This window comes from Mytilus californianus, unplaced genomic scaffold (genome assembly GCF_021869535.1).
Source record: "Mytilus californianus isolate M0D057914Y unplaced genomic scaffold, xbMytCali1.0.p SCAF_7, whole genome shotgun sequence".
Lineage (NCBI taxonomy): Eukaryota > Metazoa > Mollusca > Bivalvia > Mytilida > Mytilidae > Mytilus > Mytilus californianus.
The window spans coordinates 5,412,008-5,438,377 of NW_026262723.1; the positions used below are offsets into that span (position 1 = coordinate 5,412,008).

Below are 26,370 nucleotides of genomic sequence, written 5' to 3' on the forward strand. Positions count from 1 at the left end.
ATGTAATAAAGAAAATTTAGAAGGTAATTCCGTATCAAATAGGAATTTTGCTCATTGACTGTTAACTATTACTAAATCACAATCATATTACTTTCTGATGAAAAGTATAAACCTAGAACACTACTACTCGTGAGTACTACACAGTTACATGGTATAAAAGCAATGCGCCATATACTGGATTTAAAATTATGAATATAGATACAAATATTGAAATGCACGCCAAATCTGAAACTTCAACATCTCCTACAATACGACATAATTGGTACTGCAAGTTTTACAAAAATATAGACATATATACAGATAACATAATATAGAAAACAATTTCCATATTTAGGAAAGTATGATGCTTAATTCAAACTAGTATAGTTACCTGGTACGTCTTTGGTCACAAAATTGTTTTCATATGTGTCCTATAAAAGTCATCCAAGGTAGATAAGAAGTTGAAAAGTTTCACATGTTAAAGGGACATGTCATTGGACAATACACAGAAATGTTCACATGTAGTACTGTCCAACCTTTTGTTTTCCCACTGACACTGTCAACTTCGGTTGTATTCATCAAGATTGTGTATAAGCACTTGAGCATATAAAACAATACCCATACATTGTTGAACAAATTTGACAAGTATGCTTCGGTAATGGAAGTTTAAAAATCATCTTACAAAATAAGAGAATATACGTGATGAAACGGGTGTATGAAAAAATACATAAAAAAAAAAAAAAAACGATGCCTGCTTAGTTTTTGTATTACATTACCTTTTTATCAAAACTGTCAAATTTTGTGAAATAATGTTTATTTAAAATAAACAGTGTGCAATTTTGTATATCATTCATTTTTTATATAATGTTGTTTGATTCACTAAAAATTTATTCCCTAGTGTATTCTATTGTTAGGACAATTGACTAATGTAATTTTTCATTCACTAAAAGAAATGCATGATGCCATCATTGGTCATAATTTTAATGGTCTCATGACGTTTCTGACGCAATTATAATATGACTTTATAAAAGTCGCGTCAGATATAACACCCTTGAGGAAAGATAGTTTTAAAGAAGATATAACGGATAGATATTTTGGTACCTAGTTAGAATTTGAACTCTTTTCTTTTACAATACTAAAGCCAGCATGTGGAGCAGGATTTTCTTGCACTTCGGGAGCACCTGATATCACCCCGGTGTTTGGTTGGGTTCGAGTTGCTCATTCTTTAGTTTCCTATGTTGTGTTGTGTTTAGTGTAGTGTGTTTTTCTTGTTTTGCCATGGCGTTATCAATTTGTTTTCAACTTATGAGTTTGAATATTCCTTTGGTATCTTTCGCTGATATACAATACAGATACTTAGATACATGATATCAAATTCATTGTGCATAATTTTGTTTTAACAAAACTCTAGGTATCTTATTAAACATATTACAACTGTACCATCTTTAAATTAGTGATTTTCATACACACTAAAAGTCACTGAAACACATATAAAATGCATGTTTCAAGTGATGCGTAAATGTTTGGTCAGGAATCAAATTAGAAACTGTGTCCAAAATATTGAACAAATGAGATAAAAATAAAATTTATAGTAGTTTCATTTCATTAACGACGTGGTTCAAATGAAAGACAAAGGGGCATTTAGTTTAGAACTATATTTATTTATAAAGTTCGTTTTGTACATTGACGTAGACAGAATAAATAACTAAGGTTTTACGAAGCAGTGGATCGATACCACTGATGGTATACTGCTTATTCCTGAGATTATCATAAGCGCAGTAGTACCAACATGATTTATAAAACCTTCTGCAATTTTCTGTCGAAAAAGTAAGATATCAGGAAATAAAGATTTTATCTCCCTAAAGCAAAGTTGATCTTAGTTGGATGTATCTAATGGGCTTATTCCGTTCAGTTTGTGTTTAAAAAATTAAAAAAACATTAAAGAGGCCATTTTAGAAAATTTAATACAAGTTACATAATTATAACTTTAATACATTTAGGAACTATTGCAATGCAGTATATTGTTATAAAAAACGTTAAAAGAGTATGCATAAATACCTAATACCAAGATGACACCAAGCCTCAGCATTAACATTGTTAAATAGTTTACTTGTCGGCAGTTGGATGGGCAAACACACTATAAATTTTAAAAGATCGTTAAATTTATTTTTATAGGCAATGCAACACCCACATAAACTTTGATCAATTTTAATCGTTGAAACTCCTCCTATGTCAGTATTTTGTTACAGATTCAATACGTTTTGTTTTTGCATGGAGGAATTGTGTATGATGAAAATCAGAATTGTGAATCTGGCATGATGATTGTTGTCTGGGTTCTAAATTTTACTTTGTTTTATAAATATTAAGATATTTAGAAATTTGCAAATCCCTCAAACTCGTGACATAGTGGGTAATTTTAAATGGTTATAATTTTGAATAAATTAGAAAGAAAAGAGAAAAATGAATGGTGTTATGGTGTATGGGAGATTGGTGTAACAGTATTTGATTAATGGGGAATGGTGTAAAGGTGTATGGTGAAGTGTTATGGGGAATTGTATATGGTACAATGGGGAATTTTGTATCTTGCACGAGGAATGTCGTATGGTTTCTAAATTTTTGTTTGTTTTATAAATGTTAAGATATTTTGATATTTGCAATTCCCCCCAAGCTCGTTATATTGTGGGTTCTAATCGTTAATGATTTAAATATGAAATGGAAAATGTGAATGGTGTATTAGTGTAAAGGGAATAATGAATGGTGTAATGATGTATGAGGAATGGTGTATGGTGTAATGGTGTATGAGGAATAGTATATGGTGTAATAGTGTATGGTGCATGGTAAGGTGTAATAGTGTGTGAGGAATGGTGAATGATGTATGGTGTAATGGTGTATGGTGCATGGTAAGGTGTAATGGTAAAGCTGCATGGTGTAAAGGTCAATTGTTCGAGTTGGAAATTTTAACCATTCAAGAGCTGTATTAAGATTTCTATGTTATTGACAACGCTGACCACACTTATTCATCAGACACATATATACAGTTAAGTTTAACCATGCAAGGGAGGTTGGAAATTACAAAATGGAAACGATGAGAAAGTTAAACTGAGTTTCATATGATGAATATTAATAATAAAATTTACAAATTTCGTACGACCGACGCGCTTTTCTAGCCTGAACCTCATCAACCCAACATAATTTAAAATCAAGGATGCTTAAATACCTGAATACGTTTGGAGACGTAGAACCAAAGGGATCTGACACAGGTAAACTTGCAATTGAATTAAGATAGGAACAAATGGTAAAATGCACAATAATCTTGATTTAAGTGCCACTGCTTGATGGGACTAAATAGACGAATCACGTGTTTGGTTACTTAATCATTACCCTGGATATCTTTGATAATTTCTTACAACATTTGCGACTTCGTGGAAATTTATTTGCCAACTTAGTTGATAAACTGATAAGATCCAAATTTGGTATATTCGCGACGTTTTATATTCGCGTTATTTCTTCTATTCACGAAAATAAGTTGGTTTACAGTATCTATTTATATCATGATTCTACGGTTGACTTAAATGATAAGTATTTATACAGTGTCAGGAAAATATCAACTTTCTCTATGAGTTTAGAAATTTGGGAATGTCGAGGTTTACTGAGCCCTTCAACAGTTTCGTGCCGAATACAAAAGAAGTTGATATTTTTCTGACATTGATCTAATTTGTTTTACACTGCAAATACAAATTGCTACTTTTATAGTTATAAAAAAGTTAACTCAAGTCCATCCCTCAACGAGCACCAATTGTGACGAAAAGTGACGTGACATGAGATCGAAGTTGCACGAAATATCACTATGTTACTATATTTGGTGATACAAACAACTGGAAGTGTTCTAGTGACAGTATAAAGATTTGTTTCCTGATAATTTAGTAAAATAATAAACGAATGGACAAGGTGGCATCAATATATCAACCATATATGGCTATAATATTACCTCTTTGTTCTACTAAGAAAGTATTGCAGAGAGATTTGTTCATTGGCTGTGCTATCTTGTTTAAATGATAAATGTAAAGGTGATAATACACGTAATAGTTTTATTCACATTTGGAAAACAAAAAAAAACAACTTACAGAGGTAAAGATGTCATTATAAAAAACCAATTAATACTTATTTCAAATATTGGGATACGAGGTTGAAAAGAGGGGTATACCTAATGAGTGTGGAAAAAAAATAAACTCACTTTTCTGGGATTTTGTTTGGGCTCTAAAGTCATCCTTGTCGACAGAAAATTGTGCTGTCTAGATGAAAGCTTAGCGAGAATCAAATTGATCAGTTTGGAAAGTTTAATAAAAAGCAAACATATAAAACGATTTTTAGAATTCTAGAAAGTCCAACAAAAAGTTGGAATGCAATTGCCAAATATTGGCTAAAACACTTTGACAAAAAATTTGGTATCAAATATTTTATATGTACCTGTAAAGATCAAAATGGAATAAATATTAAGTATATGTCAAATATTTACCAAAAGGCGGTTACTGCATGGTGTGAATTTTAGTAAAATGACCGAACGTTAAAAAAAGGCATTCTTGAAGATAATATGAGATGGAAAGGGAAACGTTTGCTCTTCCCTTCCTTTACGAAGAGTCATATCGCCAAAACAAAAGATGTTTGGAATATCGAAACGGAAACCTTTTATAGTAATAAAATAATATTTGATAAAACAATAGATAAACGTAATTGAATATGCGAATATAATCTAATAAAGTAATTAATCCCCACTGATTGGATTAGCGAGCTAAGAAGCGCCATTAGTAACCCAACAAATTGGAAGCACATAAAAATCTAGAATAACAAAATATATGATATGAAAAGAAAATTTATTCCCACAGAAAAAAATCAATTAAAATCACTTACAAAAAAATACTGAATAAATGTACTAGTGCAAAATGTGAAACTATATAGAATAGAACATTTAATACGGAACTAGACTGACAATCAGTTAGGGAAAAGCTTCACAAGCTGCATGTATCAAACAATATTTTTCAATTCCAATAGAAATCATATCATAATATAAATTATACTGAATCTTAATTGTACCAAATGCGAAAGTGCGATGGCTTATGTAACTTATGTGGCAAATATTTTGAAACCCAATAGCATCTTATCTATTATTGTTAAAAAAAATCAAAACACCAATGAAGAAATAAAAAGATTGCTATCTCTGTGCATAGATATAACTCTTAACTTTGATGTCCAAAACATGATTATTGGATATAAGCAAGATCTTGATAAAACGCAAATAAATATTGGAAGTTTTAAAGTGTTTTCTATAAAAGTTAGTATTTGGAAAGGTCGGAACGACGACGTTAATTTCAACAGAACAGCATTTATTAAAGCATCCATCATCCTTATTCTTAAGAAAGATATGAATGATGTTATCAAAATGATCTTTTTTCTCAAATATTGTAATTACTATTGATAGTCGAATTTCCTTATTCTTTGCCTATTCTTTGCTCATTTTGTAGATATATATATACATTTTTATGACATAACTTGTGCCTCGGTATTATAGTTATAGTTATCATTTGAATACAAAAGGCACACTCAAGTTGGACTAGTGTATTTTTTGCACTTTCATTTACCAAAAAGTCGCCATTATTTATATAAGTTAATTTTATAATTTATATTTATTTATAGGTTTCATAACGAGTGAGGGTTAGATATCGGCGAGTTTATTATTACTATTTAAATTGAATAACGAGAGTTGATATCAAGCGATATCCAATTCTCACAAGTTGTTAAACCTTTTTCTTTTATGGTTAACACATTCATTGTGTTAAATTAAAATTCCGCGAATCGTTGATCTAGTCTTTTTCACATACCAGTATGACGTCATATGTCCTGTTCTGATGTCAAACTTTAACATCAGACATTTTAAAACTTTTTGTACGCTTCAGAATGTAATAAAATTTGACAAAAAGAAGATTTTCAAGTGAAAAGTGTGAGTATTTTGTATATTTTGAAGAAATTACACATGTCCATTGCCATGGATGAAATGTACATCGTCTTAACCTTTGAAAGTTATCGATGACCTAACGAATAGCCAATGGAAATGTCGTAATATCGTCTCATGATGATGAATAGGCCAATCAAATTAACGCATTTTTGTATCACACTCCGTGCAGTGTGATACGAGAAATATCTCTTCATGCAAGAAATAGATAACAGGCCACAACCATAAGAGAAACATATTTATATTACATAACACATAATTGTATTACTTTTTTTTTAATAGTATTTTACTTACCACAGATTGTGTTTCTTTATAAATGCACATACATTCATTTTTGACAAATAATCCTTCATCGAAAATTCTAAAGTGTTTGTCGATGTCAATATCTAACAGGCATTTAACCGGGAACACAATTTAAATAACACAAGATTTCATACAGTAATTGGTTATCTTTTCTTTACACGAGCTAGGATTTGAACTTTAAACTGTGCAAACGGTTAGAAAGGACAAAATAACAGTTATATATATTTTATAACTGTATTTAAAAAGGATTAATTTATATGAAAATGCCAGATTTCAAGGTGTGTAGAATACAGTAACTAATTGAAAACAGATGCTGGTTTTTATATTGAATATATTATGTAGACAGTATTTTTGTTCACCCATTTGTATTTTCCCTGGCAGAAAGGTTATGTAAAATAAAAGCAGGGACTCCTCTGTCAACTGCCCTGGACTGCTTAGAGTTTATGTATCCAGGTGACTTAAAAGAAAAATAATATATACAACAACAAAAAATACAGTACATATACATGTCCATTCTAGTGCAGATTATATTAATATTTTATCGTTATAGTATGAAGATTATATTTCTTAGTAATACAAGTAATCATTTGCAGACTGTACAATGTAAATCAATCCTGTTATACACCATAAAACGAAATGTTTCTTTTGATGAACACATTAAAGACTTGTATTCGCATAGTATCGAAATACAATAAGCATTTTAATAAGATAATAGTTTCTTTAAAAATAAAATTAGCTAGTAGTCTTTGATATTTAGAAAAAATGAAGGAATAGACAACCTGGGACCGAGAGACTATATTGATATTGTAAGTCACAGGTGCGACAAATTGTCAATAAATAAAGTAAAAAACTGTAAACTGTTTTTGGCTATTTTCTTGACAAGTATTTTAGATTTGAAGACAATGTTAGCGGATATAGATCAGCAATATACTTTATTTTCTTCAACCTTGAAATTGAATTTGCAATATGATTTTACTTTACTTGAAAATACATGTGAACAATCAAGTCAGTGTAATTCAACAATTCGGTACATACAATGTGTGTTTTCTTCAATGGAATTACTAATCTAAAGAAAACTGTATCTTTGATATCAATTGTTTTCTGATTTTTTGTCTCAATGAACCGAAAATGTATTGTTGCTAGGCACTTTTTCCAATATAAATAAATAGATAAATGGTTGGATGACAATTTTCCAATATAGATAGATGGTTGCTAGGCACTTTTACACTATAAATGAATGGTTGCTAACGACTAGTGTGATAACATTCACCCCTGACCTTTAGGTAGGGTCTATGTAATAGTCCATACTTTCCTGAATCAAAAAATATTAGTTACTAGGTTCTCTTGTATCAAATAAGGGTGGTTGGTAAGCACTTTTGACAAGACTTTAATTTTTACTTTTGACCTGTAAACAAAACAGTTGCTTTAATCATCCTGAACATTTTTCTCACGTGTTGTTTGCTTCTTTCTATTATCTTTTATTACAAAATCCAATTGAAATACGTAAGGTTAAGGGTTAAGGTCTTCTATGACCAATGAGCTTTGGTTAAATTGATGGTCATATAATGCTCAATAGTTTTCACATCATAGTCATTCAATTGTTATTACTGTTTCTGGTTTTACTTCAGAATGCATGCAAAGTAGTTGTTTTTCAAAGCTAAAATCCCCAAAATGTACGGGAACATTCATAGACTTGGTTGCCATGGCTACCGTGGCCTAGCAACACTTTGGGAGGCGTTTTTCTTAATTTATCACCTAATTATATGGTCAGGCTAATTTTAAGGAAAATCGGTGACTATGCGTGCCGACCTCCTCCCCCTCCCCTTATAAAATGGTTGGTGGTTTCATAGAATTGCTCGAAGTAGCTCTCTCTTATGACACATAAACAAATGTATCATTATAAAAGGTGTTTCATGCATTTTATTTAGATCTTGATCAATAAATTTACTTGCTTTAACACGTATACATACTAGCAAACAAAATTAAAGTCAATTATGCAGTAATAAAAGTTTATGTATCAGAAGATAACGACATTATTGCTTAAGAAATCTAAATATTTTTCATAGTTTGAAAAATAGTTTGTCTTACCTTTAATTTAAAATTGAAATGATGCGTTTACAGAATTTAAAACAATTATAAATTTCAGGTTTAAAATTTACAAAACAGTTATTAAAGATATAAACTACAAATTTAGAAAAATTTAGAAAATCGGGTGAATTTCTGGTTTAATCTTATCAAGGATTTCTATACAAATCCTTGATCTTATTTACATTAAATTTACAGGGTGTTATTTTTCTAATTTACGTCAATATATATTTTATTTAAATGTCTTTGTTACATTAAATTTACCGGGTGTTATTTTTCTAATTTACGTCAATATATATTTTATTTAAATGTCTTTGTTACATTAAATTTATAGGTTTTCATACTTCTTATTTATATCAATTTATTTTTCCAATTAATTTTTTTATTAACAAACATTTAGAAATAATCAAATAACAGTAAATTTTTACTTTACATTCATTTAAGACTCGAATTAAAGCTGAAGTTTGAATATTTTTGTAATTTAAATTTAAATTTTGATTTGCTTGTAACCAGATATTTGTGATCTGACATTATGCAATTACGGAAATTTTATAGATTATGCATTTTTCTTTCTCAAAAAAATACATTTCCATGAAACAGCTGAAATTCGCTCTAGTGTTGAGTAATCATATACTATAATTGGTAATTTCACGTTAGCATTCACTATTTCGTCTGTTTTGCACATTTGCAGCAACAAGAAGTGCATCACTGTTTTGAAACAAAAAAATGTAAAATGAACCTGTTAACGTTTTTATATATAGTATTTCAAAATATTTGGATATTAATTCACCAAAACAAAAAACATCAAGAAATGTATGATATATATATATATATATTACAATATTTGATTTAATTTTATTAACAATAAAAACATTGAAAAATGCTAATAGTGCCATTTTGTGTGATGAATGGATAGCACATATCCTTTTGTTTCTATTGTGTTCTATGTGGTCTATTTAATAAATAAAAGTTTATTTATATATATCGGGAAACCTGCCGTCAATACCGTCCATCGTGTAATTGTACGCGCGCACTAGACAAGTAACTGTTTTTACTACTGAAACGGTCATTTCTCGAGGGTCATTTTAAACTGAACAACTCTTTAATGCCTGAATTTACCGCAAGGAAAAATGTCAAGATCTTTTTCAGTTGTTCAGTACATGTTCAGTACACAAGCTATCGCGAGCGATTAAGTACCAGTCAGTACTGGTTAAGGTTATTAAGAAAAAGAAATGCCTTGCATTAAATCCAGTGGTGTTAATAGATATAGGAAGATGTGGTATGAGTGCCAATGAGACAACTCTCCATTCAAGTAACAATTTATAAAAGTAAACCATTATAGGTCAAGGAACGGCCAATAACACGGAGCCTTGGCTCACACCGAACCGCAAGCTATAAAGGGCTCCAAAAATTACTAGTGTAAAACCATTCAAACGGGAAAACCAACGGTCTAATCTATATAAAAACGAGAAACGAGAAACACGTATGAACTACATAAATAGACGACAACTACTGTACATCAAATTCCTGACTTAGGACAGGTGCAAACATTTGCAGTGGGATTAAACGTTTTAATGGTACCAAACATTCTCCCTTTTCTGAAACAATAGTATAACATTACAACATAGAAAAGACACACTATAAAATATCAATCGGAAGGCTTAACTCAATCAAAAAACGCAAATTAACACACAATGAACGAATAAATTTGATTTGTGATACCTGAATGCAAATACATAGTTAATAAAAAATTTTAAGGGATAAATAATTAAGGTCAAAAGTAAATAAACAGGTTTAAACAAAGTTAAAGTATGATACCAGTGTGAAATGTTCAACAATTCTTAGAAAATCATCACTTTTGAAAAAAACCTGCTTCATATTATACACAAGTAAATGAAAATAATTTTGTTGTTAAGTATACTTCTTCGTCTGTGTGTATAAAATCTTCCGTTTAGGAATACCAAGAAATGTCTTTAATATCAATAAAACTAATCTAACACTTGTTTAAGTACATTTTAGTGCACGTCAGTTCATCGATAGAATCGTTGTCCAGTACTTTTCAGGGTATCAAAATGATACGAGGATTGCTTCCCTTTGATTAGCTGAGGAATCGAAATTAAAAAAAAATAATGAATAGTATTAAATAAACAACTAATTATAAAGAGACATAATCGGCATCTGGACTAGATACACGTTTTTGTTTAAAACATGCGTTTCATTTTTTAATAAATTGATAAAAATAATAACTGTTCAGATATTTGTATGGAAATAGCAATAACCAAATGAAATTCTGATATTATTCTTTAATGGTTACGCAAATATAAGACATTGATGACTGTAAATCGATTTCAGGAGTAGCTTATTCGTAAAGATTAGAACAGGGGAAAATCCCGATAGCTTTCGAAAATATCCACTCTATGATTTCGCGCCATTTGTCTTTTGATAATTACTTGTTGTGTCCGATTGAAGTAACGTAAGTATATTTTGAAGACATTTTGTCAGTTTCGATTTATATACATGTATATACATTCCTTACCTTACAAGAATGTTTGTTTGATTTGTAAACTACTTTAATGATCATTAACTGTTGATATCGACGACTTTCATAAAAAGGGGGATTGGTTATACGGCTGTTGAAATTCCTGTTCTTCGACAAATGATTTACATTTAAAACAAAAAAGTCTAAAACGAGCAGCTGATCATTTCAAGCATTAATGGTTTAAATTTAGCCGCATCAAAATCATCAGGGCAAACATGACAAGGGTATCGGGTCCGTTTGCCCTGATTACATGTTCGCCCTGAGTCCGTTCGCCCTGATTACATGTTCGTCCTGAGTCCGTTCGCCCATAGAGTCCGTTCGCTCTGGGTTCTTTCGCCCTACTTTTGAAAAATAATATAGTGGTATTAAGTTTTAATGAACTTATTCAGATATCTATATGGTAAATATTAAAGAAAATATATATATTCTCTAAATTCATGAAAAAACATGGAAATGTTTAAAAATTAATGGCTTGTTTTGGAGCATTAATGGGCTTTATTCTTACACTTGTTTTATTTAGAATTAATTTTAATGACTGTTGATTGTAATTTAGAATGTTGATTAGGTATAATTATGATGTCTTTCATCTCACTTATTTTTGTATTAATCATGTTAATTGTCTTTGTTGAATTAATAATGAAAGTAACATTTTTTTTAAAATAAACTAGTCAGCTTGGAATGAGTAAAAACATCGATGTACGAATTGTAAGACATAAAAGGGAATTTTCTTTCGCACACAGCTTGGCTTCTTTGACCTTAAATTCGTATGACAAATTTCCTATATATGTGCTCTTTGAAATAATAGTGTGAAAAGTTAAGGACATAACTGGTGTGTGATGCGAAGTTCGAATTAGATCTTGATATAACTGTTAATGATTGTTTTGAAATTGTTAAAATTTATCAATATAGATAAATACATCCAGATAACATGGTCTTCAGTTGTTTTATATTAAATACCTTGTATTATGGGTACTCTACAGTGCAGATCAAAGGAAAATAATAATTTGGTAGCAGCAATACAACATAAATATAGGCGAAATTTTGAACAAACTTTACCATACTCTTTCCAAATAATAATCAGTATACAACAAGACAACAAAATAAAATAAAAATAAGAGCGAAAGGACCCAGGGCGAACAGTTATAAGGGGGAATGTACCCAGGGCGAACAGGTACTAGGGCGAACGGAATCACGGCGAACGGACCCGGATTCCATGACAAGGGAGCTGCCTGTCGGACCTAGCCTACATGTAATATACAATGTATTAGTGTAATAGTCCGAGATCGGACGGATAGAATTTAACATTGTTTTATATGAAAAAGGTTAAGCATTTGCTTTAAATCGTTTTTCAAAATTTTATTTGTACAATCAGAAGTCAAAGTTTTATCTTTATACACCAATCTCAAGTTGTTTTGTAGGAAGGAGTTACTAAACAGCTGCTCCACGCAATCGGTTCCTTCTGTGACGTTATAACATAAGCATTGTGACATGTGAAATTTTCTGGAAAGTGCACAAACTCGAAAGTCGTCTATTTTGATGTAAAAAAATCGCTTTCGTTATGTAAAAGTGGCCCATGATGGCATGTGTCCCTTTCGATTTGAAAATTTTCTATTAAAAGAACATTTTTCCTATACAACTTAACTGAATTCAAAGATAAATTGTGGTAGGAAAAAATATTAAATTTGCCATTGGTAAGACATTTTTTTGTCATATCCCATGATCTTTCTTAACAATTTCTCTTTCTGACAGGTGCTCCGTCAGTCCTGTTCTTGTCATCGCAACTCCTCTGAAACCACACAACAGAATTTCATGAAACTTTGTAGATAATAAGGACATACTATGTAGACGTGCATATCGACAGGAAATTATGATTCAATTTTTTTTCAAAGAGTTGTGCCCCTTTGCACTTATTGGCCTCAATATACTATTGCAACAGTTTGTCATCGCAACTCCTCTGAAACTACACAACAGAATTTCATGAAACTTTGTAGATAACAAGTGTAACGTGTACACAGGGTAAGCGTGTCTATTTCTTTTTAGAATGAGTTCGTTACCAGTTTGATACTGGATCCAAAATGTTCTATTTACAAAACATATAACAAATAATCTTTATTCATAAATTATCGTCAATGAACCAAAATATGTACAACTGCTCTCTGCGTTCTCTAATAAACTATCTATAACTATTCTACTTTAAATATATACAACTGGTAAAAATTTGTACTCTTACAAATTTGTCCTGGGTCAGGAACAAACTTGTCCTTCGGGTACAGTTATGTACCCTACAAGTTTACAAACTTGTCCTTGTCCTCTTGGTACTATTATGTACCTTACAAGTTGGTCACACAGACTCACACTTGTCCTATACGATACAACAATACGGTTCAGTTTGTAAACTCCACCTAGTACAAGTCCGTATTGCTAACAGGCACCAACCTGTTCTTTATTACACTTAAGTAATAATATCTATTATAAGAGACAACGATCTCAAATATCAACGTACCGTGGTCTTATGTCTTCGTAGACTTATGACAGTCGACCCTGAGCAAGGAATCTCTCCTGCTTATATACCCCTATGATAGCCGTACCATTCTTGAAGGAGGGGTGTTCTACCAAAGTGCCTCGTTACCAGTGTCAGAGTTTCCTTTGGAACACCCCTTCGCATTTGACCTGACCCAAAGTTTACCCGCGAAACATCTTACTCTTTTCTATGTTTATTAAAGTATTATACAAATGTATAAAATGAGGCTTCTGCCAAACTGTAACTAAGGTAAACAATGGAACCTAGGATACAAAATCATCACATAACCCAGGCCTCAAAAATACATGCGTCCCGCATGACTAAAACTAACTTTACAACAGATTAAACATAGAATGCTATATACACATTTCAATTCAGTTAAATGAACAAAATCTACTCAACAATATAATCTGCCATCCATGCAGGTTTTCGCCTTGTACGGCGCCCTTCGTGACAACTTTCTTGTACATCATCATCAGGCAATGTTGACTCGTGAACAGCAATGTCTTGTAAATAAGGAGTCTCTACTTGGTCATCTCTGCACTATTATTTTCAGTGTCCACGGGACTAATGGTGCTACTATTCGGTTCTGTCCTTAATGTCTGTTTGTTCTTTTTCTTTAGTCTGTCGACATGTATAACTTGTGGTTTCCCTCTTTTTCCACAGTCAACTTTATATGTAAGGTCACCATATTTTTCGAGAATTTTGAAAGGTCCATTCCAGAAACTAGTAAGTTTTGAAGACATCCCAGGTTTCTTTACTGGGAAATAAACATACACCTCGTCATCTTTTCTGAAATTTTGGTATGACAATTTGTGGTCGTGAGAGTATTTCTGTCTTCGCATTTGCTCTTTGATTTTACCTCTAACAAAACTGTGGAGGTGTTCTAACTTCTCCTTAAGCTCCCAAGCCCACTTATGTGCAGGGGTGTCTTTAATGGATGGTTGCATTTCATACATGCTATCTAAAGGAGTTGACAGTTCTCTGCCTAATATGAGACTATTTGGCGTTTGTCCAGTCGTCTCGTGTTCTGATGCCCGATATGCCATTATGACAAAAGGAATGTATTCATCCCAGTCTCTCTGGTTCTGTTCCACAAATGAACTTAACATTATTGCAAGAGTCTTATTAAACCTTTCCACCATACCATCCGATTTCGGATGATATGGGGTGGTACGTGTCTTCTTAATGTTCAGAATACGACACATCTCTTGAAACAACAAACTTTCAAATTGCCTGCCTTGATCTGAGTGTGTCCAATGAGGAACACCAAATATAACAATGACTTCTTCAACTATAATCTTAGCCACAGTTTAAGCTCTCTATATTTGGCATGGCAAAAGATTCCGTCCACTTTGTAGAATAGTCAGAAACTACCAATATATATTTGTTGCCACCCTCTTTTCCGGGCAACTCACCAAGATTATCTGTGGCTATCCTTTCCAATGGCCCATTAGCTTCTACTAAAGCCATTGGAGCTCTTTTGGACTTTTGTGGACTTTTTCGCTTTGCACATTTGTCACATCCATTGATATAAGTCCTGACGTCATTTTGTAACCCAGGCCAATAATAAGGTGTCTAATTTTTGCCAAAGTTTTATGAATACCCAAGTGAGCAGAACATTTGTCATCATGAGAAAATTGTAAAACCTTTTTGCGTTCTGATAAAGGAATAATAGCCTGCATTTTAACAATTTTGGTTGAAGGGTCTTCGAAACGTCTGAAGATAAGCCCGTCTCTTAACTCTAAGTTGTTCCATTGATTCCAAAGTGATCTTATAAAAAATCCCTTATCAGAAATATCTTTGTAATCAGGACGTTCATCTATTTCTACCCATTCTGCCACTATTTTCAGGTCATGATCATTTTTCTCAATTTCTTTTAAAGACAGATCATGATGTTCATTGTCATCATCTTTGTCATTACTATCACCAAAACGGGTGACAGCATTAACAGTATCATGTTGATCTTCAGTCTCAGACGAAACAGTCTATTTTTCTAAACGGGAATGATAATTGCATTGTTTGCAGGGAATGCGACTAAGTGCGTCTGCATTCCTATGTTGAGTTCCTGATCTATGTTGAATTTGCATCTAAAATGAACCAAGTGTTTCTATCCATCTAGCTATCTGTCCTTCTGGGTTCTTAAAATTAAGCAACCACTTTAATGAGCCGTGATCAGTTCTTACTGTGAACTTTCTGCCGTATAGGTATGGTTTGAAATGTTTAACAAAACAAACCACAGCAAGCAACTCCTTGCGTGTCACACAGTACTTTCGTTCTGATTTTGAAAGAGTACGACTAGCGTAAGCAACAACATGTTCTAGCCCTTCATCAGATTTCTGAGTTAGGACAGCTCCGACTGCCAAATTGCTTGCATCAGTATCCAAAATAAATTCTTTGTTGAAATCTGGATATTTAGGAACTGGTGCGTTGATTAATTTACCTTTTAATTGGTCAAAAGATTCTTGACATTCTGAAGTCCAAACAAACTTAGTTTCTTTCTCTGTTATTTTTTGTAATGGTTTAGCAATGTGGGCAAAGTTTTTAATAAATTTTCTATAGTACCCACAAAGACCTTAAAAGGAACTAACTTCAGTTATATTTGTAGGTGTCGGCCACTCTTTAACAACCTTAATCTTGTCGGGGTCGGTTGATATTCCTTCCTCAGAGACAATATGTCCTAAGAAACGAACCTTGGTGGTACACAAAGTGCACTTCTTTGCCTTCAGCTTTAAACCAGCCGATTTAAGCCTATCAAAAACTTGTCGTAGGTTGTCAAGCATCCCATCTAGTGCTTTTTCCAAAAACGATTATATCGTCAATGTATAGTCGAATTTCCGAATCAACGAGCGCGTCAATAAACTGCTCTTTCCCGAGAGTTTCACGTACGTCCAATGGGGCAGTAGGATATGCCAAGTTGGACAATCTCCGAATTGACTGGCCTAATTCGGGAAGTGATTCGCTGGCTTTTTGACGTCTTTCTTTAAACTGAACTCTGTATAACTCAGTTTGACTAGAAGGCGCGAATCGCTCTTCAAGTGCACTGACTAAATCGGAAAACTTTTGTCTTTTCTCACTTGGTAAATCTCCAAGTACAGCCTGTGCTTGTCCCATTAACGATACCGCCAAGTATAACCCTTTTCGATTTTCAGACCAATTTTTTACAAGTGCACAAATTTCAAAATGGGACAAATAGTCTATTCATGGTGTGCTACCGTCATATTTACATGGTTTTATTTATACACCAGAACTATCTGTGTTATCAGTATGTCGGTACATTGATTTGTCAATTTTGTCTTTTTCCCTAACATAACTATTATCCATAGGTAACGGCAAAGTATCCCCTTCCTCTAGATCAATGTAGGAAAATTTAACAGTTTTGTGCGTATTCGGGTTGGTGAATGTTGGTAAATCACCTTTTTTATTATCTCCCTTTCTTGACAATGAGGACCCTCTTGATCCCAGACCCGAACCATTTCTTGTTACAAAAACATCTTTTGGACGAACACCTTGATATTTTGGTGTTGACGAAACAAAACTATTTCTATACATTGTTCCTTCTTCCATATCTTGTATTTGTTTTGTGTACTCGTCGATTGTATCATCAAAAAACATGTTTGTACTTTAATTTGCGAATTTACCATGCGTACACACAATGTCATAAATGTACAATGTAATAAATGTCAATCAATGTATTGCTTGTACCACTATCGATCGTTAATCCCTAATGTAAATAATAATCGCAACTAAACCGTGGGAAATTTAAAACGTGAACAGGACAATTTTGATATACAATTTACAATTATGATCTGTGCAAAAGTGAACAGTTTAAACAATTAAATTCTCACAAGACAGTTTGGAGATAAGTTTATAAGATGATCAATTTGGATATTATCTTTCACTATGGATTTAAAAATGAACAATTTGGATCCCAGCGCTAGCCACCAAATTATGTAACGTGTACACAGGGTAAGAGTGTCTATTTCTATTTTAGAATGAGTTCGTTACCAGTTTGATACTGGATCCAAAATGTTCTATTTACAAAACATATAACAAATTGAAAACCATTTGTTCAGAGAACAATTGAAGGTCTTTCCACCCATAAAGATCAATTTTGATATAGAACTATTAAAATATCATATCCAGCGTCAAATGATAGCTTATTGTACACTGATTCCAAAAACATATGGTTTCAATACATTTTTTTCTAAGTAAGGGAGATACATTGTTACTTCCGGTTTGAAAAATGTCACTTCCGGTTTTTTTTTTTATAGTTTACTTGATACTGATTCCAAAAATTTGTGGTTCAATATCCTTTTACATTTAATAAGTACAAAAAAAAGCTACTTCCGGATTACACATGGTCATTTTTCCATGGTCAAGTGACTTGCAACGTAATGCAAAAAGTCCCATGGCTTTATCATGTATACATATGAGGTAAAAGCAAAGGTCAATATCTAGAACGTAAAATTTACCAATGACCTTGAGCTCAATTTCAAGGTCATAAACCAAGGGCTTCAAATCAAAAGACCATAGGTCTTAATTATACATGGTTAATGAGTTATATCACTATATGCCTAATTTTTAATATAAGAGGGAAGAAAACTCCAATCTAATGTTGGTGTACCCTTTCAACCAAAATTTATGTGTTACGACATGTCGCAACTTACTATTTAGTAAAAATATGTTGTCAATATCTTATACGGTTTTTGAAAAGAATTGAAAATAAGCCAAAATCTAAATTTAAAATATGACCTTGACCTCTGACCTTGACCTTATTTTCTTTTTTTTTTGGACCAAGGACCTCAAATAAAAAGATCCTAGGTCTCTATCCCTTATGGTTTACAAGATAGAAATGCAAATGCATAAGGGGAAATAACTATCATATTGAGTGTTCGTATGGCTTCGGTCAAAATTGAACAAATCATGCGAAGGATATAACGAGCAATTTTATAAAATAAATGTGTCACTTTCTTATACGGTTACGGAGGAGATGCAGTCACAAGGAAAACAGTGTTCGGGGAGATAACTCCTACAAAGAAACGTATTCGGTTACGCAGGGTGAATTTAAAAGGCGCATAAACTGTTCGATATCATATACCAAACATCTAAGCGACATCTTGCAAAACAAAATTTATACGCAAGAAATAAAAGAGACGGAAGAAGAAAAAAACAAAAAACAAAAATCAAAAACCAATTGTTCAGAGAACAATTGAAGGTCTTTCCACCCATAAAGATCTATTTTGATAAAGAACTATTAAAATATCATATCCAGCGTTAAATGATAGCTTATTGTACACTGATTCCAAAAACATATGGTTTCTATACATTTTTTTTTCTAAATAAGGGAGATACATTGTTACTTCCGGTTTGATAAATGTCACTTCCGTCTTTTTTTTTATTGTTTACCTGATACTGATTCCAAAAATATATGTTTCAATATACTTTTACATTTAATAAATACAAAAAATAGCTACTTCCGGTTTACACATGGTCACATCCGGTTGGCTTTTCTATTGTCAAGTGGCTTGCAACGTAATGCAAAAAATCCCATGGTTTTATCATGTATACATATGAGGTAAAAGCAAAGGTCAATATCTAGAACGTCAAATTTACCAATGACCTTGAGCTCAATTTCAAGGTCATAAACCAAGGGCTTCAAATCAAAAGACCATAGGTCTTAATTATACATGGTTAATGAGTTATATTACTATATGCCTAATTTTTAATATAAGAGGGGAGAAAACTCCAATCTAATGTTAGTGTACCCTTTCAACCAAAATTTATGTGTTACGACATGTCGCAACTTACAATTTAGTAAGAATATGTTGTCAATATCTTATACGGTTTTTGAAAAGAATTGAAAATAAGCCAAAATCAAAATTTAAAATATGACCTTGACCTCTGACCTTGACCTTCTTTTCTTTTTTTTTGGACCAAGGACCTCAAATAAAAAGATCCTAGGTCTCTATCACTTATGGTTTACAAGATAGAAATGCATATCACTTATATCAAATGCATAAGGGGAAATAACTCTCATATGGAGTGTTTGTATGGCTTCGATCAAAGTTGAACAAATCATGCGAAGGATATAACGAAAATGGACCTAACATTTGTTTACAGAAGAAAACAAATAGTTGAGGATAAAGTGGTAGTCAAGGAACTTATAGACATGTTTCTCTGGCTACAATCTCGTCAAGAGGTATTACTGTAAATTCAGAAATTATTGCGTGCATTTTTTTATAATTGCAATTTTGCCATTTTAGACCAAAATGCGATTTTAATTTTTGCGATATTGAGAAAAGTCCTGCTTAATTTATTTTTAAATTCCCAAAATGTGAGTTTTAATTATTATGATTACAACACTGTCACATTTTTTGCAATAATTTCCAAATTTACAATTAATCACTCACCTAATTATTTATTTAGTCTTATAGATTAAATTTCAGAAATGAAAGGATATGGGGTAACATACATGAGACACAGATGCATTTAACGCAAACAACAGAACAACATCATATACAGAACAACATCAGTCGGTCACACCAGAAGCGTTCTACAATGGGACCACCCATACAAACCAAGTTAGCTAAGGAAAGGAAGCCCTGTATAATTGTAAACAATTATGACAAAAACACCTGAAAAGGCACAAAAACGATATACATGAAACATAAAATAGTGATACAGGAGACTGAAAACTTGCTTTGGACAGGCACACAAAAATGTGGCAGGGCTAAGTTACTTTATTGAGGCACTTTGATAGGCAATATGATCTAAGATGAAGAAATACACTAACATAAAAAAATATCAAGATAAATCTTTAAAATTATCGTAAGAGTTATATACTTTTATTCTCTGAGCATTACAGGTATAAAGTTAATACCTTTGTAGAATACCTTAAGCAAATTGGTTCATGTCATTTTGAGCTGAAATTAAAGGCTGCAAATATCAGTTTTCATGTTCAAATCTGAAGTTGTTTACAGTATTTAATGTGTTTTTGTCATGATGCAGATTTGTAATGTACATTTGTTATTTTATCAGATCTTACAAGAATTCCAACGACTTAAACCTAATACTCTCCTAGATGACCTTGAGGAGCTCTTCACAATAGGATTGCAGAAATATAGAGAGCCAATTATCAAACTGCTGAATGGAAAGAAAAAGCCAGGATATCTGACTGAAATTGAATCCGTCAGGGCCTACTTCAGAATTGAATCTCAAAGAGATTGTAAGTAATAAATTATAATGATACAATTTTATATTGTCACAAATAAGAATGATTTCAACTATATTATCAATACAGTGATTTTTCTCTATTTAGCAAATGTCTGTATAGTCTGTTAAATGATTTCAACTATGTTATCAATGCAGTGATTTCTGTCTATTTTGCAAATGTCTGTATAGCCTGTTATTTTAAAGCAATATGAAACAAGTTATTATTATTTTTTCTCACTGAATTCTGTCTGCATATAAAGATCTAATATAAAGTAACAAGAAGGGATGCGACCCATAAAAACTTGCTATGAGGTCCATTTTAGGAGAAAATCGCATTACTAGTTTTTTATTATTACAATATCGTTTAATTAGGATGTGTGGTCATTTATTTACAATCCAGTTTCGCCTTATATGGAATTGATCTGACCAACATACCTGTATATGTAAAAACTCATATAAAATTTAAGAGAGTTAATTTATAAATAAACGACGCAAGATTGAATGCTTTTTACTAAAATGCACTTCACACGGTCAATATTTTTTGCTTGAATTTTCACAACGTATATTTCTATACTTTTACATTTGTATTTATCTTTACTTTGAAATTTTATCATCAATATTAGGAAATCAGTAAAGCTAATAATGATGAAGCTGTTTATTACAAAAATGAATCAGCAGGAACGTAAATATTGGAAAAAATAAACCTTTCATCGAATCGAAAAAAAAATGGTATCGAAGACGGTAAATAATCAGCAAAAACCGGACGTTATTGCACCAATCAGGGTATACAATACCAGTTTACGTCAGCTAAATGATTGGCCTTTGGTAATAAATATTCCGATTTTATTTAAATATAAAGTCTTAGTACATTTACCTATCCTTTGATTTCAAAAAGACATTCTATGATCGTTTTATGTATCTGCAATTATTGAATGGTACAAGTGTACCAAGTTATGTTCGATTACTAAATAGATGCATACATATTCAAGGTCATAGAAGCCATGAAAATAGAAAGAAAACATGCATTGTCCAATTTTTTAACTTCTATAGACTGTTTTTGTCTAACCACTTGAGAAACATAAAATTTGCCAACTATAACTCTTTAATATAATATAAGGAGAAGTTGGTGTTGATTACCAACGAGACAGCTATCCACCATAGACCAAACGATAAGGGTCTTATCGTATGACCTTCAACAATGACCAACCCTATACCACATAATAAGCTAAAGAAGGCCTCGGGATAACAAAATGTGTAAAAATCTAAAAGAGAAAACTAACGGCATGATTTAAGCTAATAACATTAAAAGAAAACAATTATGGCAGACGACCCCAAATGACTGCATGTTTATGGTTTGGGACAGGCACACACAAAGTTTGGAGAGGTAAACATACGTGTGAGGGCTTAAATCGTTTCCTCGGTCCTGAATTGCAAGTGCATTCGAATTATTTATCCGCCCGGTGTAGTATGGAACCCTATTTCGGCCGACGCCCTCAACATGGGTTAGAAAAAAATCAGTGATCATATTTCTTATACACCTTAAAAGTTTTTAATGATAAAGAAAAAGGACATTTTTTTCACAGTGTACAACGTAACTACTTCATTTTCAAAGTTATTGGAAATTCAAGTAGATATTCCATTGGATTAAATAATTTGTCTTTCATTATAACTTGTTCAATCTATCGTGGTTAAGGTTTTCATCATCAGAGCGTGTAATATCTTCAAAGTATTTTTTTTAGATATTTGAATGATTTGACATGGTGACCTGTTCATGAACTCTAATGATAGTAAATCATCCTGTCTATATAATTAATTTTAGTACATATAGACATGTATATACAGTATATTTGTACACTTGTACATTTCAACCAAGATATACATTACAAAATGTAGCAGTGACCATGTATCTTCAACAGCATAAAACAGATTTGCGGGTTGGCAGTGTGAAATGATGGATAATTTGACTGCTGTTGGGAAACAATGTGAATTAAAGAGGTCCAAGAAATTTAGTTCTTACAAAATGTCACCTACTGATCCATACAAGGAATTATGAAAACATGAAAAAGAACATGAAAAACACGACATTTTGCAATGCACAGAACAAATTTGCACAGAATCAAAGTAAAAAAAATATATATGGATAATTTTGGACATGCTTCAAACTATAATCGAAATAAATCGAAATGATTTGTTTGGACATAAAATACTAGACGTAATAAATGAACAACAACAACAACATTATAATTTAAACCTTTATCAATAAGTCTACATGTATTTAATAAGCAAATAAAATACTAGCTTTTTTGTCTTTTTTTCCGGGGTTTATTTGTTTAGTTTGTTTGTTTTCTTATTTGTACTTATTTGTTTGCTTGCTTGTTTGGGTTTGTTTATTTGTGTTGAACGCCTGAATATTTGTTTTGATCAAGTTCGTTTGTTGTTGCTGTTATTTTATTTTTGTAGAGGATTATCTGTGAGAAAATATGTTAACTAAAGAACGTTTATAACTTTTAACTAGTTCATTTTGTTTTCAAAATTATGAATAAAAATGAAATACATGTGGGCATAAGATGTTTAACACAAAGTCTGCTTGCCCCGGTGTTGCAAGGTATATATTTCTAAATCTCTGTTTAATAGCTATCTTAATCGCTCATTCCCAGTTTGCAAGATAACTATTCATTACGGATAGTTTATACTTATCTTGAATTCGTGTGAAATATTTGCCGCATGACGTTTAGTTAACAACAATTTTAAATCAATCAATCCTAACGTAACGGTAGCGATTGCAGGTACCACCCATCTACACCCCCATACACTGCTCCTTAAACACTATTAATGTGTAAATGTACAAGATATCCGCTCTGTAAAGAGAAAGAAACAGACAGGTAACATACGTGTATAATAAAAACAATGGCAGATACCACGGTTGCATGTTTGCATTAAGTAAAAATTTACTTTACTAGCATTGATTGCTTTTATTTGTTGAGGGTTGACATCAATTTACTGATGTAATTTAGTTACTGGTGACCAGGTCCCATGTTGTACGATTTTGACTAGTTTAACTTTGTACAGAAACATGATATTAAGTGGTAAATTTTAGTTGTGTGTTCTATTTATATCCGATAGTACACACAGACTAGCTCCAATTCGATCAACTTGTCCCTGACAGTCTCAAGAGCTGTGAACAATATATTTACACAAGTCTATTTATGGCCGAATGAAGTATCATTTCGATCTAAGACGTCAGCAGCAGAGAAACCCATCCTTATTTATCATATTTATTTTTAATCTGTAGATAATGCATTTTCGATAGAAGACAATAAAAAGAAATGGGGTATACATGTATTAAAAACCATATTTTAACGAATTGAGCTAAGTTATAGATATAATCTTAAGGACAAAATTTATATTGATAATGTTTAAAACAGCATTAGTTATCAATATCTGCACACCTTTCACCCAAATTTTGCAACATTATTCAACATTATCTTATGCAGCTTTAAAGGGTTCCTTTCCCGACAACCAGTCATTGAATATTTGTAAACTGATCTTAAAGTATAACATACTTTATAAATAATTTAGATGGAGGGTAACCATGAGTCTTCTTACATGTATATCGTCGATGACATTTTCATACATGATGTTCAAGATATCGACACTCTTAAATATTTTGCCAAAACTATCAGTTGTGCTGATATGTAACGATACAATTTTTTCTTTTTGTTTTTCTGGGGTTTTCGATTTTCTTTTTTTTGCTTCTGACAATTAAAAAAAAAATTTTGACTTTAAAAACTCCAAAATACTGTATATTTCCATCAGGGGGGAAATCGTTAAACAGGAAAGGAAGTTGTTGAAAAATTGATACAATCTTTAATCGATGAATAATTGATATTGATCACGTTGTATTTTTTAAACCATGTTAGTCTCATAGTTCTGACTACACTTGATTACGTCCAGTAGCAAACATTTCATAAGTACATTGATGTCCAAGGTGAATTGGTTACTTACATGTAACAATGTAAGGTTTGGTATATGTATTAGTCGACCATATCATTAAAACTTCAAATACCATTTACTGAGATGGTTATTTGTTCTTAAAATGAAGCTTAATTTACAACCAAAGAGTTTCCGAGTGGGTAATTGTCTTTATGTTTGGATCATGAATTCAGAATATGATTGTGATATTAGCCTTTTTGTGCTGATGCGGCGTAAAGCAATCACAAATAAAACAAGCAATGATTGTGATACAGTTAATCATAACTATTTTTCGCTTAACGTCCAGCGACAAATATTTTATGTGTATTCATGAAAAGTGGGCGAACATGGTGGATAACTTAGAAATTTGACTGCAACTGAAAGATGAAAGTATCTTTGGTATTGTATTGCATTAGGTAGTCAATAAATTAACCTTTCGGAAATAGACAGCATTCTTGAACATGCTGAAAACATGGCAACGCACACGTATGACATCAAATATAACGTTCCTATTCTTATCGAACAAGGATGTGTAAATTCATCCCGCGAACTGAAAAGGGAATCCCCTCTAGCCACAGGCAAAAATGTCTCAGAAAAAAATACCTATATACCTCAATGTTATTTGTACTGCACACGTTCTATTTGAGCAGTCTAAATGCGTTGACTGTATATTTCTATGTCATATACAGTCACTGACCCGATATCACTTTTCCTCATGAATATTTAAATAGTAGAGCCAAATAGGCGAGTGACTTATTTCAAAAAGACGCTTAGTTAACGACTGTAATGCACCCACCTAACACACGGCTGTATTATATATCATTCGAAAGCTAATAATCTGTACTTTCTGTTTTGTCCGGTCGTAAAAAAATCGTACGGTGCATTTTCTGTTAAATCAAGGTCAAAGGTCATGAAAAAACATTCCAATTTTTGCGATTACTAAACAAAAAGCCATTTTCTAATTCTTGTATCATAAAATTTTTCAAAAGATCATATGAACTTTATATAACATAATACATTATTTCCAAATCAAACAAAAAATAAGAGGTTATATGCGCAATATTTCCCGAAAATTGAAATTCATCACGAATCCTAAAAAAACGAAAAATTGTTCCAAAAGCAAAATATATCTTGGGGGATCGATAGATATTTGTATGCTAAAAAAATAGATAAATAATATGTTTTAGGTCAAGGAATATTTATTTTGTAATTTTAAGATGCAATTATTAATTATTGTTCATAGAACAGCCTTCTATTGAAGTGTTTGCAGTTACCCAAAAATCTGCCATCTGCAAATAGCGATTATGTTGTTATTCTATGTTAAGATAGCACATCGCTAATTGTCAATATCAGGAAGGAGAATGATTTTCCATAATAAAAGAAGGGGTATTTAAAGTTCGAAAAGAATATATACGAGCTAATTGAGGTAAAAATATGTTTTTTACGAAGTCAAACTTATTTACTTTTTTTAATCATGTTTAAATGCAAACATGACTTTGCGACTAGACAACATTGAAATAAGTAACCTTGTTTAGAAACACTTGGTTGTCTAAAGCGGGATGTAAACGAACTACATATAATGCTGCTGCTCCTTATTTAGTTTAAAATCGTGTTAGACATATTAAATGTGTTTAGAAGTTTAATCTCTTTATCTATTTGAATAAAAGATGCTTCTATATATCTGTATTCTCACAAACCAAATTTCAAAGGTATAGAGATAGGATTGAGTATTTTCAACATAAGCTTTTA

The 26,370-nt window shown here is 31.9% G+C and overlaps 3 protein-coding genes across 25 annotated transcripts in view; 1 reads left to right on the forward strand and 2 right to left on the reverse strand.

Annotated features, from left to right (window-relative positions):
• LOC127709280 (uncharacterized) overlaps positions 1-26,370 on the reverse strand; it is a 141,680-nt gene that overhangs the window by 55,000 nt on the left and 60,310 nt on the right. The window lies entirely within an intron of this gene.
• The window catches only part of LOC127709276 (acyl-coenzyme A synthetase ACSM3, mitochondrial-like), a 268,456-nt gene that overhangs the window by 42,702 nt on the left and 199,384 nt on the right, over positions 1-26,370 (forward strand). The window lies entirely within an intron of this gene.
• The window catches only part of LOC127709282 (protocadherin Fat 3-like), a 67,803-nt gene that overhangs the window by 8,955 nt on the left and 32,478 nt on the right, over positions 1-26,370 (reverse strand). The window contains exon 1 of one of the 4 annotated variants that reach the window (XM_052214735.1): positions 2,038-2,110. The exons of the other annotated variants lie outside the window; for them this stretch is intronic. Within the exon in view, the coding sequence (XP_052070695.1) occupies positions 2,038-2,074 (37 nt within the window). The 5' untranslated portion in view covers positions 2,075-2,110. Of the gene's footprint in view, positions 1-2,037; positions 2,111-26,370 lie in introns of those variants that run through there. 4 annotated transcript variants of the gene reach the window in all.